Genomic DNA, 19,123 nt, shown 5'->3' with positions numbered 1-19,123 from the left:
AAGCTAAATGCTGTCTCTTTGCTACTCCTTGGGCTTAAGGGTATACACTCCTAGAGCACATCCAGGAAAAAAATCTGTCTCCAAAAGTGAGTTCAAAATTACTTAGGCAGGGAATGTGGGGGTTCAATGGATGCAACGTGATATGGAGTGGGGAGCACAGCTTCTCCCTTGGCTTGGCAGATTCCTCACCCCTTGGAGTAGAGTGCAGATGGAGAAAGTGGGCTAGGGATCTCTTTAGTCACATGGTCCAGAAAAGGACAACTCTTGCCCTAAGGGTGGTGCTGCTTTAATTATATCACTTAATTTTAGGCAAAAGGGAATCAATACCTTTTGATACCTGCCTGTAATCTTCCTGACAGAGCTCTAAGATGACTCTGTTGACCAATAAGATCTATATCCTTTTAGTTCTGCTGGATGCAATGTTTCCCCATACTTATTGATTATTTAGTTAGATACAAATGACTCAGCCAACTTTAGGGTAATTGTAGTAGCCAGTTAGACAGGCATGAGCAGAGCAAGGTATTGGAAGGTCACCAGGCTGGAAAGCCCTGGGTGCCTAGCAACAGGCAAAACTGGGAAAACAAGGACCTTGTCCCCAGGGTGACCTTTCTTCCCCTAGCATATCACTGGTCATGTGGTTTAGACCCCTTGACCTTTCATATGACTGGTCATGGGATTGAGACCCTCCCCTGACCTTTCCTCCCCTCTCATGCTGCTAGCCAGGTGGTAGACCCTCTTAGAGGAGAAACAAGGGGGGTAGAGAGTAGCCTCATATGACTCCCATATGAGCCCTTGCACAACCACTCCCTTAAGCATTAAGCCCTCAAGACAATGAGATTCTGGCACTCATCAAATAATCTTAGGAACAAAGCCTCAGAGTTTTAGTCAAACTAGAGATAACATCTAGGCCTCAGTTGTGTTTCAGCTCCAGGTACAGAAAAGCAGCAAGCCCAGGTGGGGTGACGCCACAGCTGACATCAGGACCAGCTTAGATGACTAATGACCAATGACCCCCTGCCCTGGCACTGACCTATCTATAGAGACCACGACCCTGAAAGGACATATCTGGAAAGCTGATGAATATTCCATTGAGATTCTCCCCTGGGACCTCCCCTAAGATCCTCACCTTTAGAGAAGGGATAAAAACACTCAGGACAGAGGATCTCGAGTGCCTTCTCACTCTCTCTGGTCCACACCTTTTCCCCTCTACTTCCCCCAGGCATGTTACCTTTGCCTTTCTTTCTCCTAAGCTCCAAGGGCCCTGCCTCTGTGACTTGTTTCCTGAGACCACACAGCCCAGCTGGCTCACTTCTTTCTACCTCTGTGACTCTAAACAAACTTTCTCTGCTGATTTGAGTTACTTGGCTCTGAATTCTTTCTCAGCCGAACTAAAGAACTGAGGTTGCTGAACTGAGGTCCCGTCTAACCCTGCCAGTAACATGCTGGTGCCGTTTCTCACAAACATAATCAGTCTATCATGATCACATTCCAGTATTGTGCAGCTTGGGTCTCAGGTATTTACAGATTGGTAGAATTGTATGCCTTTACCCTACCTCCCCCCAAGACCACAGACAGTTAGGCAATTAGTTGCCTTTATATTCAGCACTCCAGTAGGATCACACTTGAGCAACTGGAAAAATAAACCTACGTAGCCAGGAGGACTTACTTCCCCTCTGACGGCATCTGCAGCTGAGTTCATGATGCCTTCAGAGAAAAAGAACCGTCTATCTATCATTCCTATCTTATAGATTTTCTTAGCAAACATTTACTGATGTGCCAGGTCCAAATGCTTCATTTTAAAGACAGTACTGATATTATTCAGGACTATTCTTTTCAACAACAGAACATCCATTTTTCCTAAATAGGGTTCAAACCTTGGTATTACACATAAAATAGCCTTAGGGTAAAGCCAGTCTAGAAAGAAAAGGATTGTGGAGGGTGCTAGTTAGAACAATTTGGAGTTGCTTGAACATAGATCCTCAATGAATACCATAGCATGTTCATCTTTGAAAAACATTCAACCTCCTGGGTACAAATGACCCCTTTGACGTTTTTCACTTGAACATTTTAGGCAAGAGGCTCTGTTTCCCAGTAAAAGCTCCCCCTTCCTCATGTCACAGCTACGCTTCACTGGGATTGTTCTGTGTTGGTCCTTCCTCAGCCACTGCTGTTGCAACTCTGTACTTCTCTGACTGCGTCGGTCAGGAAGGAGACAGGAAATTCTAGTCGCCCTCACAGCAGCTGTGCCATTCCTCCTATCCTCCTCTAGTGACTTCAGTTGGCTTCAGTGACATGAGGGCAGGAACTGAGCCACGGTGAAGGTCAGGAAGATAGGTCAGTGTTTATGCCTGTTGGGCTGGGGATCCTGCTGAGGCTATTTGGTTTCTTCCTTTCTATACTGTTTCTCTTTCCGTTCCTCTTTTTTATAATGCAGAGCCAAAGCATCCTGTTTTCAAAACATCTGACTGTTTTGCCACTGAAGAACTCATGCTCTGATGCATTTCACTGAAGTATAAAACAATTCTTCTAATTCAGGAGGCGATAACAGTTGAAACACCAAAATTTATCAACAAATCTAAGAAGGCAATCTCTCGTTAAAGAAAACGGCTCTCGCATGTCTAACTGAACTTGGGCTGCTAGTAAAAGGTTCACTAGACACCCTTTTCATCTTGAAAAACAATGTCATTGCCTCATAAAACTCCTGCTTAATTTATTCCATCTTGTTGTAACCCTTGGGGGAAAATAATCTATGATATGAACCCATCAGGCTGCATCTTTCCTTATAATTCTGGGACTCCATTGGGCCTGTGGCCAGCATGAAGGACTGAGGGAAATTTGGGCCAATAAGACTATATTTTTATAAGTCATTGGGACAGTTCTTTGTCTAACTCTCTGGGCTCTGAAGCACATTAGGGAAAGCCAGGTACAACCTTTGAGTCCCAGTTTTCTTCGAAATGTAAAAGGGTTAAGGAAGAAAAACAAACAAAAAACCACACACAGCCCTACCCAGAAGACGTGAATGTGAAGGGCTGCTCGCTGTTCCTCCACTGGACACAGCTCTCTGCCAGCTGCACACAGACGGGCACAGATGTCATTCCCAAGCACCCCCTAAGCAAAATGCTGGCTCTTCCATCGCCATTTTTAAGTAAGTTCAGAGACTGCAAACAAAACTCAGTAGTCACATAGCTGATCGGATCTAGGGGCACATAATTTTTTGCAACGATGTGATGTGCTATCACTAAGTTATCATTTATTGAACTACACATCCGGCGCTTTGCTGAGTGCTTTAGATGCATTATCTCATTCACAGCAGCCCAGTGAGGTAGGGACCACTCTTATCCCTGTTTTACAGATGCGAAAATGAAGTCACAGAGCGGTTAAGTTGGCCAAGGTCAAGTAGCTAGTAAACTATAGAGGCAGGACTTGAACCAGGATCTTTAGACTCCAAAGCCTATGCTTTTCACACCCTGCCTCTGTAGAACATCTTCACACTTACTCCAAGCCTTTACCTCAGAGATTTGTTGTAGCTCCTGTGTTCAATGAGGGCGAATGAAAGATAGCCAAATAAGACTATACAGTGCTGAGAATGATGATGACTATATTCTTAAACAGCAACTAGGATGGGACACTGCAATCATTTCAACAACATTTCAAACTCAATGTGAGATTTTATTTTTACCACAGATCTACAGCTGGTATAGATCCATTTCTTTTTGGTTACCACAAAACTATTTATTATTATATATTATATTATATTATATTAATTTATTATATTATATTATTATATATATTATATATTATATTATTATATTATATCATTATATATTATATTATATTATTACATTACATTATATATTATATTATATTATATTATATTATATTATATTATATTATATTATATTATATTATATTATATTATATTATATTATATTATATTATATTATATTATATTATATATTATATATTGCCATGAATTAAACCTTACTTGAGACAATTCTCTAAACAATTAATACTTGGGGGGGGGGCGTAGCTAAGTAAAAAGAGTGAGATCTTTTTAAAAATTCACATTGCCTTCAGCTGTCAGCTGGGCATTATTCCTCCACTGGATAATTGCTTTGCCCTTCAACCTTTCCAGCATAGATTTAGAAAATAGGTGAGGCTGCCTTCTACTTAAGCTAACTGCATCAGAATTAAGATTTAGCCCTTTCTTTAGGGTTAGTTCTTCTATTCAACTTTCATTGCTTCCTGCACACAACACCATAAAGGAGGAGCGGAAGCCTGAAGTGATTGGAATTCTTACCAGGACTGACACAGTCTCTGGTCTTAGAGTCTTATTAACTATGGCACTGAATATAAAAAATTGTAAATAAATTTGTAAGACAGACAATGTCTAATTTCAGCCCTCCAGACACAAATTTAGTTAGAATCTGCAACACATCAACACACAAGATGAAAAATAATGGCAATTTGCCGTTTCTCAATGAGTATTTTCCCCTGCCCCCTCCCCCCCCAGCTCCCCTGGAGAGTTAATTACCTACTTGATCATAGTGACTCCAGAAGAAAGTTCAGCATGTCTTTTACAGTGAAAACTGCTGAAAACCTACCCTCAGATATTGAATCTATATCTTGCATGGGTATCAGTGATCACAAAATACACAGGACAGGGTATCTGTTGATGCTACAAAGTAGGCTGAAGCACATGTGAAAATGCTTGTACATGGATTATAGGGTGGCTTGCAGAAATTACGCAGTTGAGCCCTCCTCATGGGGAAGCAGTTGTTTGAGATTTACAACAGCCTGGAAAAACCCAGAATTTAGCTTTCAATTGCAAATTTCAGGGGAAAATCAACAAATAGTTAAACCTCAAACGTTTTCTTTCTTTTATTTTTTTGACTTGAATCTGAACTAAAATGTAAGAAAGGAACTTATTATTGTTGTTTGTCCTTTCATTAACCAACAAACCAGGAGTGAAAAGAGTCTGCCCTCCCCTCCTCCAGGACCTCCTAAGGAGGCAATGCTTCCTTTGCTCAAATCCTTGGAGCAGGAGACAGCAAGCTTTGATAGGAAGGTGATACTTGTAACCCCAGGAAAGAGGGAGGAGGGACCCACATTCGCTAGTGTACCTGGGGCTGGGAAGAGCATGCTGGCAGGTATGGAGCAAAATCTCTTCCCAGCCCCAGAACTGTAATACAATTAGACAATATCTCAAACTAGTATGACTGGGGATTCTGAAAATGTGTACTTATGAAGGTAGAGCGTTAAAGCTTCTATATCTATATATGTATGTATACACACACACATTCTCCAAGAGAAAAAAATACAAGCAAAGAGCAACAACTCTCACTACAGTCTAAATCCAGGTGTTAATTAAACAAATGATATAACGATAGATAATTAAAGTTCTTCAACACTAAGTTTTGTCTGAAGATTGCATATAAAACCATTTATTTGCAAGATGGGTGAAACTTGATTTCAAATGATTCCACTTTGAAAAACATTCCTTTTTTAGAAACCAGGTATATTGTTTCTTTCTTTCTTTCTTTCTTTATTATTATTATTATTATTATTTATTTTAACCATGCCAGCACCACAAAATAAATGTTAGAAATTCCCAGAATGTCCTGAGAAGAATTTCAGAATTTATAAAACTTCAGGGCAAACCGCTCTCTCCATTAATATATGGAGGGCACATTATTTTCTCACTTTAAAAAAAAGTAAAACACCTGATTGCAATGCCATGGTTTATACATTTCACCCCATGAATTCATTCAGATTTTATGTCCCTGATAGTTGTTTTTTTAAAAGGCATTTTCATTTGTATAGTCACTTGTACATTTTATAAACACCTTTCAACTTAAGCATATTCTGAGCTACATCAAGAAGAAAGAAGTTTGGTTTTGGGGAATTACAGTGTGCTGAGGATTTTAAACTTTTCTGCAGCATCAAGATACAAGCAAAGCATGGCAGCTGGGGACAGAATCTTCTGAAGCAGATCACCAAACCTACTCTTAGGATCTTGTCCCCGGTGCACCTCTGCCGGGGGAGCCGGGAGCTCCCCGCACGGCCCCACTTTAGTGACTAAAACGGTCATCTCTTACCTTGTTCGAAGCCATCTCACTGACGGAGCGGTAGGTCTGTATGGTCTCTAGCTGGTCTAAGCACCAGTCCAATTCCTCCAGAGTTTCCATTGCTAACTTTTGATAAGATTCTTCTGCAAACAAACACACAGACATGTAGTTAGGCTGGAGCGGCTGCAGGCTGTCCATAGCAGAGTCACCGTTGCCGCTGCCGCCGAGCCCGGTGCTACTGAAGGTGGCCCCGAGCTCCTTCATTATTTGTGTGCCGACTCCTTCCTTCCAGCTCTCTCCACCAGGAGAACAAATCACCGCGGTGCTCTCTGCCGGAGATGGCTCCGGCCAAGTTTTCACCCCCCTGCCTGGATGAGGTGTCTGTGATCTAGCGAGAAACTTCCTCTGAGGAAGAAGGCGGGGAGCTGTCTCTTATAAGCTCATCAGCATACGTGTGTCCTAACTCGGGGCAGAAGCAGTGACTTTTCTCAGGCTCTGTCTGCCTTAGTCATCCCGGGGCTCGTTAGGGTGAGTGATGGCATTTCTGAGTGCTCGCCGGCTAGAGGAGAAATGAGGAAAGCATTTTCTCACTTTGCTGTTCTTCTAAATGAAACAGTTGAAAATCGGCAGGGGGGTGGGGCGGGGGGCTGACAGTTTCGTTGGAAGGCTACGCGGTCATTCATTCGGGGAAGGTGTGCATGTTGGGTTAACTTTTAATTCAGCAAACACTGACCCGCACACATGAGAGGGATAGGCTCTTCCTCCCCTCCTCTGGGTCTCGCCTCTAAGTAGAGGCAAAATGAGGTCTCCCTGATAAGACTTCAGGCTAAGAGCGACTGTCTGGAGTTTTATGTGAACACGTTTCGTTTATTGGCCTGGGAGTCGGGCAGCTCTTGTTATACTAAACAAAGCTAAAACTTCTCTGCAACTTGCCAGGATCACAGGGAAATTCTGAACCGGACTTTCAGGTGGAGCCAGATGTGAATGCTGCAGATTTTCATTCTGATTTGTGGTTGGAGGAATCTAGAATTTCTGGGAATATTTCTCAGTGGTCCATTCAAAACAGACTTTTTCATATCATATTTTCACTGGATAATAAAACTCTTCATAAGAGTTCGCAACATGTCACTCCATACCTCAACATTTGCGAGTCTAGAAGAATACTTAAGGTTACTGACTTAAGAACCCCATGTTAGGAAACACGGAATGAATTTTGTAAATGCCAGATGAATTAATGGTGCGACAGAGAGCTGTTAAAATCAGTCAGACTCTCCTGCGTACGTGACTGAGTCAGGGTCGTGACATCCATGAACTCTATCAGCCTTTCCCGAATGCCAGCGACAGGCACTAACCAAATGAAACATCGTGGATGAAATGCTATTATGACGAAAAGATTACACACATTCCTGTCAGACTTAGAATACATCTCTCATATGTTCAAAAAGAAATTCTAGGGAGACCACGTAGCTTTTTATTATTATTAGAATAATTTATGCACGTAGCACTCATACGAGATGCAGAAATTGGAATAAACAGAAGAGTGTCTCTGAGTGCCTGGAATCACTCGGTCACAGATGCACTTTTGAAAGAATAGGTGTTTTTTTTCCCCCAAATATGCCTTCACTTCAGAATAAAAAGCGGTTAAAATTCAATGTCCTGCATGTCGTACTTTTAAAAACCCGCAAAACCCACTGGCGGTGGCTTCCTTTATTTTTTTCACACTCCTCAAAAGTGTGCAGACAATATTGAGGTGTTCTTAGAAAAACATTTCAAGCCAGGCCTGCACGCACCTCCCCTCCTGTCTTCCTCCTCAGTTTTGAGAAGCTGCTTCACCATGAGGAAACTCCCCACTTACTCCCTAGGGTGGCCACCCCCCTGCCTCCTCTGTTCCTCCCACAGAGCGCTTCTTCTGAGGTGGCAGAACCCTCCCCTCCTCATTCCAGGTCTCTCCTAAAAGAAAAAGGCCAGCCTGGGCTGGTTTGGCCCAGTGGTTAGAGCCCCGGCCTGCGGACTGAAGGGTCTTGGGTTCGATCCCTGCCCAGGTCAGGGTGAGTTCTGGAGGCAACCAGTAGATGTTTTTCTCTCTCTTTCCCCATCTCCCTCCCTTCTACTCTCTCTAAAAATCACTGGAAACAGCCCAAGTGCCCATCAGTAGATGAGTGGATAAAAAAGCTGTGGGACATTTACACCATGGAATACTACGCAGCTGTAAAGAAGAAGAATCTCGTACCCTTTGGGACAGTATGGATGGACCTGGAGAATATTATACTAAGTGAAATAAGCCAGGCAGAGAAAGACAAACATCACAGGATCTCGCTTATACGTGTAATCTAAAGAACTTAATAAACTGATGAACAGAATAGATTCAATGACATGGAAGCATGGATCAGACTGACGAATGTCAGAGGGATGGAGGAGGGCGGGTGGGTGGAGGGGGGAGAGTAACCAAAGAATTTACATGCATATATGCACAACCCAAGGACACGGACAAGGGTGGGGAGAGGGACTGGGGAGGGGGGTGGGACAGGGTGGAATGGGTCATTGGGGAGATAAAGGGACATCTGTAATATTTTAAACAATAATAAAATTAAAAACAAACAAACAAACAAAAAAATCACTGGAAAAAATATCCTCAGTGAGGATTAAAAACAAAGAAAGAAGTCCAACCGCTTCCCAACCTGGGCTTTGCCACCTTAGTGTCTTCCACATCCTAACATCACAATCAGTGGTTCTAGGTGACGAAGCTCAGCCACTCATCCGGATGGCGGCCAGTGAGCCACTTGCTCGCCGCCTTTGGAATCAGCTGATATGCAAAGTGACTAAGAAGATATATCACATTTTTTCCTTCACTGAGAGGAAAAAGGGATCTGATTTCCACTCACACTTGACAAAGGAGACACAGTAACTATAGCAGCAGAAGCACTGAAGGACAAGGGCTGTTCAAAGACCCAATTGTTGCCACCACCGCTCATTCATTGTCTATCACAGCGACTTTCAGCTGGTGTGACGCAAGAAGTTCTAAACATGCAGTACCTGGCTATTTAGTCAGTGGCACTGACCTCTTTTCCCTTAGATGGTCAGATAAAAAATGACAACACAATAGCCGTCTGATGTGAATGAATCAAAATTATACCTTTTTTTTTTTGGGTCAGATTGGCAAAGAATATATTTTTTGGTGTGCTGCAGAATTTTAGTAATTAGTTTACATGAGTCATGAGATGGAAAAGGTTGAACATTGCTGGCCTGTTACACAGAACAAACACGTATGTGCTCCCCGACCTGCTGCAATACTGAGAGGCCAGTTACAGGCCGACAGATGCGAGGGGAACTTACTCCACTGCCCTCTCTTATTCTGGTCAGCCACAATATTTTTTAAGGGAAAAATATTACATTTGGACGTTAATGAGCATTTGTTCCTTCCCAGGTTCTTAATACAGAGTCAAGACTCTCTTCGCGTCCCCTTTTAGAGCCTTCCTATTACGGTGACTAAGACAGGAGGCACAGATGTCAGAGTGGGCTAAGTGTGGGAGCATTAAGCCCCTGCTGACCATGGGGACAGCCAAAGGAAAGGACCAGTGCAGCTCGGGACTGACCTTCACATGATAACTTTGTAGCACCAGCACCAGATCCAGAGCTCAGTGCCCAGCAGTTACTCAGTAAATACTTGGAGGAATGGAAACCGAAGTGTTCCCCCACGCAGCCTGCAAGTGCTTGGGCACCTAGAGGCCGAGTGGAACAACTGTAGAAAGGGAACCATCTTCGGAGAGAGACTCACACATTTTGACTTTCTCTTCTGTCATCTACTGTGTGATCCTGGACCTCAATTTCCGACATCTTAAAATAAGGATATAAATATTTATCCCATAAGGTTATAAATAAGAGTATTTAACGTGTCTGGTATGGTAACCAGTTCTCAGTAGGTGATCAATACATAGGAGTATAATTATTAATGGCAATCCAAGTAGCCCAGTGACCTGGCATTTGGGGGTGTGGAGAAATAGGAAGGAAGAGGGAAGAACTGCATATTCAACAAGGGTTTTTACAGTCGGGATTAGCTATGTAATTTGCAGGGCCCAGTACAAAATGAAGATGCAGGGCCCCCTGTTCGAAAAGCAGGGAGAAGTGCTGTTAAAGGTAGTAAAATATGAAGCTTTTTCCAGGCTTCAGGAGTTTCTCTCTCGACCTGTCACAGTGTTATTGTTGCTTTTCTTAAACTTCTTATTTAAAATAGCTCTAGATTTACAGAAAAGTTGCAAAGATAATACAGAGAGTTCCCACATAGCCCACATCCAGGTTTCCCTATTGTTAACATCTTACATTATTATGGCATATTGTCGCAATTAATGAATGGTGTGGTGTGTTTCATTTACTCTTGAATGTTGTGTCCCCCAGGCACAGGGATGCCATGAGGAGAGCGCAGACACTCACAGGCCTCTGGAGACCCTGCCTCCTATGACTTAGGGCACATGCACAGTTCACCGGTTGCTGGGGTGTGCCTACCTGCCAGCTGCCATACCAATGTGTTGTGCCCCACCTAGGGTCAGGCTCTGGGAAAGCCACACACCTCCCTTCCTCACAGTACCAATGTGCCAATCCACAGCAGGTACATGACTCCTAAGGGTACTACAACTTCTGTGTTGGGACATGCTAGATACCTGGATCAGGGGTGGCTCACCCACACCAAGACATGGCCACTGTCTACCATCTTATAGCCATGCCAACCCAGGGCATGGATGGATGCTATCATGCCCCACCGGAAACTTTGCAAAGCACACGTGTCCAACTCTTTGCACCTGCACTCAGGCCCCTGCTGGGAATGGCTGTCAGCGGTAGTCATGGGTGAGGGCAGGGAGAGGGATGCTGGGTGAGTCCCACGGTGCCAGGGGTCAGTGAAACCAGTGGCCGAGAACAAGTCCGGGGAAGGCAGGCAGGTGGCAGGAGGTGGAAGAGCATACGAGCCAAGGTTCTAAAGCCATCGGAGTATAATCCACTGTCCCAACAGATTTCGCTTAAAAAAACACACAACCACTTAAAAATCCAAGATAAAATTATTACAAGTTTCAAGACAGCAACTATGAAACCCTTCTGTGTGGGGGCCTGTGTGACTGCACAGGTTTATGCCTATGAAGCTGGTTCCGTTTCCTGTCTTAGAAAAATGGCCCTGGAAGGAACAATGCTTAACACCACAGAAGCAAGTCTCAAGGGGATAAGTGCAGGTAATGGAACAGTGTATGGTCCTGGGGTCCACTGTGTTTGTCAAAAATTTCCAGAGGGAAGAGGGAGGAGGGAGAACCGGCCTCCCTTCTTGTCTTCTTTCACTCCAACCAGAGTGGCAAAGAAGACGTACTTCCTTTTGCAGGTCTGGGGGGTATTGCATTCAACCCTGAGAAACAGGAAGAGAGAATGGATGAATAATTATAATTAACATTAATCTCGTAATAACACGTGGCATTCATATAGCTCTTTTCTCAAAGGAACTACAAGCACACTGCTCATTAATCCTTGCAACATATGCGTGTGACAGGCACTGAAGAGGTATGATCATCCCTAATTTACCTTAAGGCACCAGCTCAGAAGTCAGATGTTAAATTATTAGAGCAAGATTCCTGGCAAACTATATCTTGGTCTAAGAAACAGAGGATAGAAGTCAGTGCTGAAAATGCACGCGTTCCTGAAAATGCTGCATTTAAAGTAACATCTTACCCTCGGGTCTTTCCTATTTAAAATTGTGTAATTGCTTTCCTAAATGTTGTCATTTCTTGAGTCTCCTGTTCCCTTTTCTGACCCACGTAACACAGCCATTAGCACAGGGAGGGTGTGCAGTCTTTCCTCAGAAGACCTGGTGGGTTCTGGTCACACATCTTGCTTCCACGGGCAACCTCAGGCAAATCACCAGAGTTTGCTGAGACTCAATCTCGTTCTGTAAAATGAGGGGGAAAAATATCCTATTCTCACAGGGAAGGTAGAATAGGAGAATACACACAAAATTAGACTGAATAGTTTAAGTATTATGCACATTTTGTAAACATTGCATTTATAAATGGGATATAGGTATTAGAGAAAATGACAAAATTACAGAGAAGCAAAGTTTGAAATGATACAAATGTCCCATTTTACCAAGCAGAATTCACAGTTGCTAACACCTTTGTGTATATCCTTTCCTGTGTGTATGTGCATGTGTACACACGCATGTCTACAATCAAAATGAGATCATACTATACAAACTGTTGAGTAACATTCTTTTTTTCAATGATCTCCCCTTTTCTGTTTTAATGATTTTCCATTTCAGCTAATACTTAGGTCATATTCCAATTTCCCCAGGGTTTTTCTCTCTCACACAAATCCAGTAGAAATGTGTGTGTGTTAGCAGAGAGGTGTTGAGAAGGAGAGATCCAGAGAAGGGTGACAGGAAAAGGTAATGGGAAACCTCGGCCTGGCCACAAATAGCTCACGGCTCATAGTTTGAAAACATGGAAACAGATTTCAGCAGTTATGAAGTCAGTACCCCAGCTGGTAACAGACCTCAGGTGCCCTAAAAGTTTCCTTCCTCCCTCTTTGTGTGTGTGAGTGTGTGTGTGATAATAACATTTAATATAAGATCTACCCCTTCGACAACATTTTACATATATGATTCAGTATTAACTCCATGCACCGTGCTGTACAGATCTCCAGGACTTTTTCACCTTGTGTATCTGAAACTATGTACCCTTTAACCACCACCTTCCCAATGCCCCTGCCCCCAACACCTGGTAACTACCATTTTACTCTCAGCTTCTATGGGTTTGAGTATTTTAGATTCCTGATATAAAGGGCCATACTAAATGCAATTTTAACAGGGCTCTGTATACTATATCAGAAACGTATCTGTCAAGTTTCCCCTACTTTCTACCCAAAGACAGTGCATAGAAATGTAAATAACCTTTTGTTTATCTGTTCACACAATCTGACTCTCTTCCCACTACAGAAGCTGGTTGCTATTCACCAGATTGTGTGGTGGTTAAATCAATCAGAACAGCTACCGTGGCAACAACAAGGATAAATCTCATAAACATAATGCTGAGCAAAAGACACCAGATATTAGAGCACATAAAAATAGGATTCAGCTATGGAAAGTTCAAAAGAGGCAAAATGAATCTATGATATTAGAGATCAAGATAGCGGTTAGTTTGGGGGGCTAGTGACTGGGAGGCGACTTCAGGGGAGCTTCTAGGGTGTTGGCAATGATCTAGTCCTTGGTCTGGGTACTAGTTACATGGGTGTGTGCATATGATGAAAATTCATGGACCTCTACACTTGTAATGTGTGCACTTTTTCTCTGTTTGATTTTCCGTGTAGGTTTTCAACAAATTACCCCATCTAGGGAAAGCCCAGTTTAAGAAACAAAGAACAAGATTTCTAAAAACACACTTCCCTTCTATTGTAGAACTATAGCAATGGGTGTCAACAGAGTTTGGAAAAATCTCACGCAGCTGAAAAACAACCCAAAAGACACTGGTTGTGCCATTGCTTAGGCCAGAATGCTCCTAATAATCCAAAATTCAGCAGAACACGTTGGGGTCTGACTCAGCCGTTAATAAATCCTGACTTTTCTTTAATAGCAGTGTGACCTTGGACAAGGTAAGTAACCCGACTGTGCCTCCATTTCTTTACCTATGAAACAGGAAAGTAGCATGAACTGGGGATTCAGTGAATCAATGCAGGCCAAGCATTTGGCCTAGTGCCTGGCACTTGTCGGGAACTTTTTCGTCCCCCGAAATCTCTCTCCGGCTCTGGCCACGTTCCTGGGGTGCCATTTATTTGTCAGCTGAGTTGGGTGGAGATTTGCTCTTGTGCTAGGACGGACAGCACGTGGCCGTGAAATCCTAATGTCCCTTCCACTGTGTCACCTCAGATAGGAAACTGCCTCTTGGTTAGAGTTTGTTGGTTTTCCCTTCTAAAATATAGACCTGGCCTGGGACATCATTCTGCTTTCACCAAATCCTGACTGACACACCAGATCAGTGGACCTTCAGATGCAGAGAACTGTACGAAAAACTATTGTTCATTCATTAATTCCACGAAATACATTGCGTGTCTGCTATGCGCCAAGCTTGCTGCTGGGTGCCCCATTACAGCAATGCCAGGACACATCAGGATTGCACTGAGTGATCATATGAGAAGCTCCTTTCCTATTCTCCAAAATAGTCAATCTGTGAAGCTGGGTGCCTTACCCACTTCCTCCCCTCTCCTGCCCCCCACCCCAAGCTCATACAGTGCCTTTGTGAAGTCAGAAAACGTGCCCTCTCTTGGCAGACAGCTTGGGAAGAACGCACGGAAGTGATGCCTGGGTGGAATTTCAGCTCCCCTCAGCTGGCTCAGTGCCTTTGATCAGTGCCCAAACGACACAACGACCTATGCAATGGCCTGGGGCACATGGGTGTGGGCCAAGCTAGCATGAAGCTATTCCCAGCATGACGGGGAGTGCTCCATAAAAGTGGGGCACAGAACAGGGGTCACCGCAAAATCTGCGCCTTTCACCTCAAAACAAAGCAAACCCCCCACACTGGGAGGAAAACATCCCCACAAAACCTGTCGTAGCTCTTGATTTGTGAACACCGTTAAATAACTGAAATGACATTAAATAACCCTCCATAAAATAACTGAAAGTATTAATTTGGTAGACTAATTATGACCCTGAAATACAGTTTTTGTTTTCATAGACAAAATCTTCTAGAGCAAAAGTTCCACGGGGAAAGTAATAATAAAGGAGTCCTTGATGGGGAAAACTGAAAAACCACTCTTCTGATCCTTGGAAGTGAGAAGTGTGTGTTAGTTGGGTTCTCTACATTTAGCTTCTGACTCTAGCTTTATCCACAGGCTTCTAGCCCTATAGATGTCCTCACTAGACTCTGCCTCGATGAAGTTAGCCTGCTTATTTCACTCCTTCGTTCCTCCTCATAGTGCAATAAGTATTTGTTAAAATGTAAAACATTTTCACACATATGGAAATAACCCTCATTTAAAGGTATTAGGTTGGGGCTATTGGCCTATTTATTTAGTGGTCTTGGTTATGTTTTCTTCCCTTATTGTTAGCAAAAACTTTTCATTTCATCCTAAGTTATTAAGTCCAAAGATATATTTTATTTTGATGAATATTTGGTCAGTGAAATGCACCTGTGTTAGTTACAGTACAACATTTCAAAAAGCATGTTGATTTAACCTTGAATAAAACATTCTCAGAACAAATCACAGGAACTGGATAACACACATACACAATTCTTCTAAAGGCAGTTTGTAAGCCTGATATGGCCTTTCTTTAGGCAGAACTTTGGTAACGTGTCTATATAAACATGGAGCTTTGCAATTGCATGTGACAAGGATTCACAGAAGAGGTTCACTGTCCTCAGAGGAAACAACAGTGAAAAGTAGGTCATTTTGATGCGGCTGTCCTTAGCAAACTCCTCTAAGACGACACATTAAAAACAAACCAAAAAACTTCAGTCGCAACTAGCTTTTGTATATATAACTTGACAGTTTACCAAGCACTTTCACTTGCAGATCTCATTTTTTTTTCCCTTGAAAAAGAAACCTCATGAGATAGAAATTATTATTATTATGACACACATTTTCCATTATGTCTGTGAGAAAATTGAGGCTTGGAGATATATTTAGTGATTTACTTAAAGTCATCTGATGAGAGAGGGGGGTAAGGACAAGGGGTGGGGGAGGGGAGAAGGCCGAGGAGGGGAAGGGAAAGGAAGGGATGGGAAAGGAGGGGGTAAGAGAAAGGAAGGGATGGGAAGGGAAAGGATGGGGAGGGAAGGAGAGAAGAGATGAGAGATGGAAAGGAAGAAGGGAAGAGAAAGGAGAAGGGAGAAAGGGAGAGGAAGGAGAAAACCCAAGTTCTCTAAATCCCATGATCTTCTGTTAAGCCGTGGGGCCTGTGATAAACAAATGGTCCAGGTGTCCCTTCCTCTCACCCAGGCAGGCTCACGCAGGCATAACTGCGTCTTTTGATGGGTCAGCCTCGCAGCTCTCTTTCCTTTTCCTCTCCCTCCCACTCTTTTACTGCATTTACCCTTAACAAAACCTGCTCTTCGGAAGGCCTCTGACTTTGGCATTTATTTACTGATGAGCATCTGTCTCATCCAGTTCATCACATCTATCCCGAAAGGGAATGAGTGCTCAAGGAACCTTACCCACCAGTGTTGGTGTTCACCAGCAGGGACCCAAGAATCAGGGGACCCAAAAGCCTGAGAAGCGGGGATGTAATGTAACTCAAGAAAGGCCTACCTTGGAATATTTATATTTATAATTATATTTGTAGTTCTAATATCTGAAGGGATAAGAATTAGCTGTAAAGAGGGAGGAAAGCACTCCAGGCCAGAGGAACATCAGGGTGCGCTCAGTGAACTGAGAGCATGCAGCCCATGCGGCGGGGACACAGACACAAGGCCGACACTAGGAGTTTAGATCGGCGCATACACAGCCATGGAAGGTCCTGGAGAGAAGCTTGGACTTTATTCTGGACACAATAAGAAAAGTTTTTGGAGCCTTATCAAAGAAGTGGTCAGGCCAAATTTGCATTTTGGGAAGATCACTCCAGCTGCAGTTTGGAGAATGAACTTGAAGACACAAATGACCAGATGGATACCAGGTGGCCAAGTAAACAGTATTGCAAAGCTCAGGATCTGAAGGAGAACATACATGAGTTTGATTTCTGTCGCTGCCATTCAGTTTATTAACAGTGTGAACCAAGTTTTAACTTCCCCAGCTCTAAAATGGAGAGACATATACTACATATATCTCCCTCATGGTGCTGTTAGGAGGTGTAAATGAAGCAATCCACATCAAAGCACTGAGCACCATACTCGGCACCTGGTAAGCAAGTATCCATGCCAGTAACTAGGAGCTTTATTATTTATTTTATTGCAGTAAGCGATGCAGGAGATGATGATTGCTAGAATTATGTAGCGGCAACGGAAGCACAGAGAGTAAATGGATTCGAGGTGTTCATGAATTTAAACCATATGGCCTCTAGGATGGTGGTATTTGGTTAGTGACCAAACCCCCAGTCACCTCAGGTTTTCAGGTACAGAATGATATTTTTGTCAGTGAGGTTTGACTTTATTCCGCTTATACTGGGCCAACTCACAAGATCACAAAGAGAAATCAGCGACCAATAAGTCTCATTTACAGAGAGCAATAATTTACTGGCAAGTTTTCATGTCTTTTGGTCATTTTGCACACTCCTTGACATGGGAGATCAAATCCTAACCATCACATTGCTCGGTAAGCATGACATCAGAGCAGGGGAGTAGTTGGATGGTTTAAGTGGCTGCTTTCCTCAAGCCTGATATATTCAGCTCCACTACTGAGGGAGATTGTAGTTGTCTCTGCTTCAACATTTCCATCTGCCTTCCCAACTTTGTTCACCTGGCTTTAACACTCACTCATCTTTCAGGACTCAACCTAGAGCCAGCTCCTCTACAAAGCTTGCTAGATATTACGAAGTTGCATTAAGCTCCCTTCCTCTAAGCTCTCACAACACCATGTGCAGGTCTCTGTTTTCAACTGACTGTATTTTGCTGAAACTATTTTCTTTCAGTCTCTCTCACCCACTTGATGGTAACCTTCTTGAGAGCAGGGAACATATCTTTTTGGCTAGTCTTTTATTCAGCACAACATCTATTACTTAATAGGAGCTAAAAACAAATATTGTTTGAGCTGCTGACTTGACCAACATATCAATAGATGGGATATTGAATACAAAAGAAATGCGACCTTTGTTACTGAACAGTATTGGACAAATGATGTCAGAAATGCTTGTTCCAGGTTGTTTTCTAGCAGTCTCCAAACAAATCGCCTTCTTTTTGCGTATTTATTTAATGTTACCACATCAATGAGCTCTATATTTCTTTTGCATTCATACATTGATTAGATTTCTACGCTTACTTGTTTTAATATGAGGGGAATTCTGTCTATTAAGTGGACTTCTGCAAAATCATACGCAGACTTTGTTCTTTATTTCTTCCCCAAATAGCTGTATTTAGGTGCCTTCTCTATGCACAAAGCCATACTAGAATCCCAAAGAGATTTTGACAGTTGCGACATGAAAGATTCATGTAAAGTTCAGAGATAACACAGATGGATAAAGGAAAGGGAGGAGCAGGAGAGATTTGGAGGCTAGGTTAGAAGAATGGTGGAATTTCGAGAGGTGCAAAAAAATGAGGTAAGGCAATGTACCATGTGAATAAAGATATGAAATTAGAAACAGGTCACACCATTCAGTCCTGCAAATATAACAGTCTTATTTGGTGAGAACACTAGGTTTCAGTAAAGGGGAAAAAAACTTGAAAAGTAGGGTGGTCAGGGCCATATCTTGGACAGCTTTTTATTCTAGATGAAAGAATCTGACTATTTGGTAAGCAATGGGGAGCTACTGAAAATTGTTCCACGAAACAGGAACACATACGAAGTTGTTTAGAAATATCTTAATACTGTTTTACAGTTCTGTAATGCTTTGCAGTTATAGATCTCTTTCATATGTATAATTTCTTTTAATCTTCATCATACCTTGTGAGAGATGTATTATTGTCTCTATTTTACAGAGGAAGAGACTGAAGTTCAGGGAGTTTTTAAGTGTCTCACCCCAAATCCCATAACTAGTAAATGCAAAACATAGAGACTGGAATCTAGGCTTTCTGACTCTGACGTCAGTGCTCTTGCCATTACAATGCAGCCCATAAAAAGATGAATTATGGATCTAATAGCTAAAAGTTGTAAGAATTATAGGATGGGGCAGAGAATACGTACTTGGTAAATTATCAATATCTGGGATTATTATTTGAAGGAAAATTTAGGAGTTAAAAAGTAGTGAGGTCCCAATCTGGGGTGTTATCAGAGGGAATGGAAGGTTTATATCTTAAATTTATCTTTACTTGTAGAATGAAAGTTGTCAAAGGAATTTCAAGAATCAGTGGAGAGTGGAAGCAAAAACATTTGTCATTGGGAGTGAAGGCAGTAGGTGGGGAGGAGAAGAGGGCTTGAAATTTTCCTGTCTCTGGAAACAATAT

General features: G+C 42.6%; 1 protein-coding gene across 5 annotated transcripts in view; it reads right to left on the bottom strand.

The window, feature by feature from the left end:
- Positions 1 to 19,123, bottom strand: part of PDE4B (phosphodiesterase 4B) — a 472,365-nt gene that overhangs the window by 35,769 nt on the left and 417,473 nt on the right. For all 5 annotated transcript variants that reach the window (XM_081145573.1, XM_081145574.1, XM_081145572.1 and 2 more), the window contains one exon: positions 6,099 to 6,211. In XM_081145573.1, the coding sequence (XP_081001699.1) occupies positions 6,099 to 6,211 (113 nt within the window). The remainder of the gene's footprint in view (positions 1 to 6,098; positions 6,212 to 19,123) is intronic.

This window comes from Miniopterus schreibersii (genome assembly GCF_964146895.1).
Source record: "Miniopterus schreibersii genome assembly, chromosome: 8".
Classification (NCBI taxonomy): Eukaryota; Metazoa; Chordata; class Mammalia; order Chiroptera; family Miniopteridae; genus Miniopterus; species Miniopterus schreibersii.
This window is presented reverse-complemented; position numbering and strand designations above follow the sequence as displayed.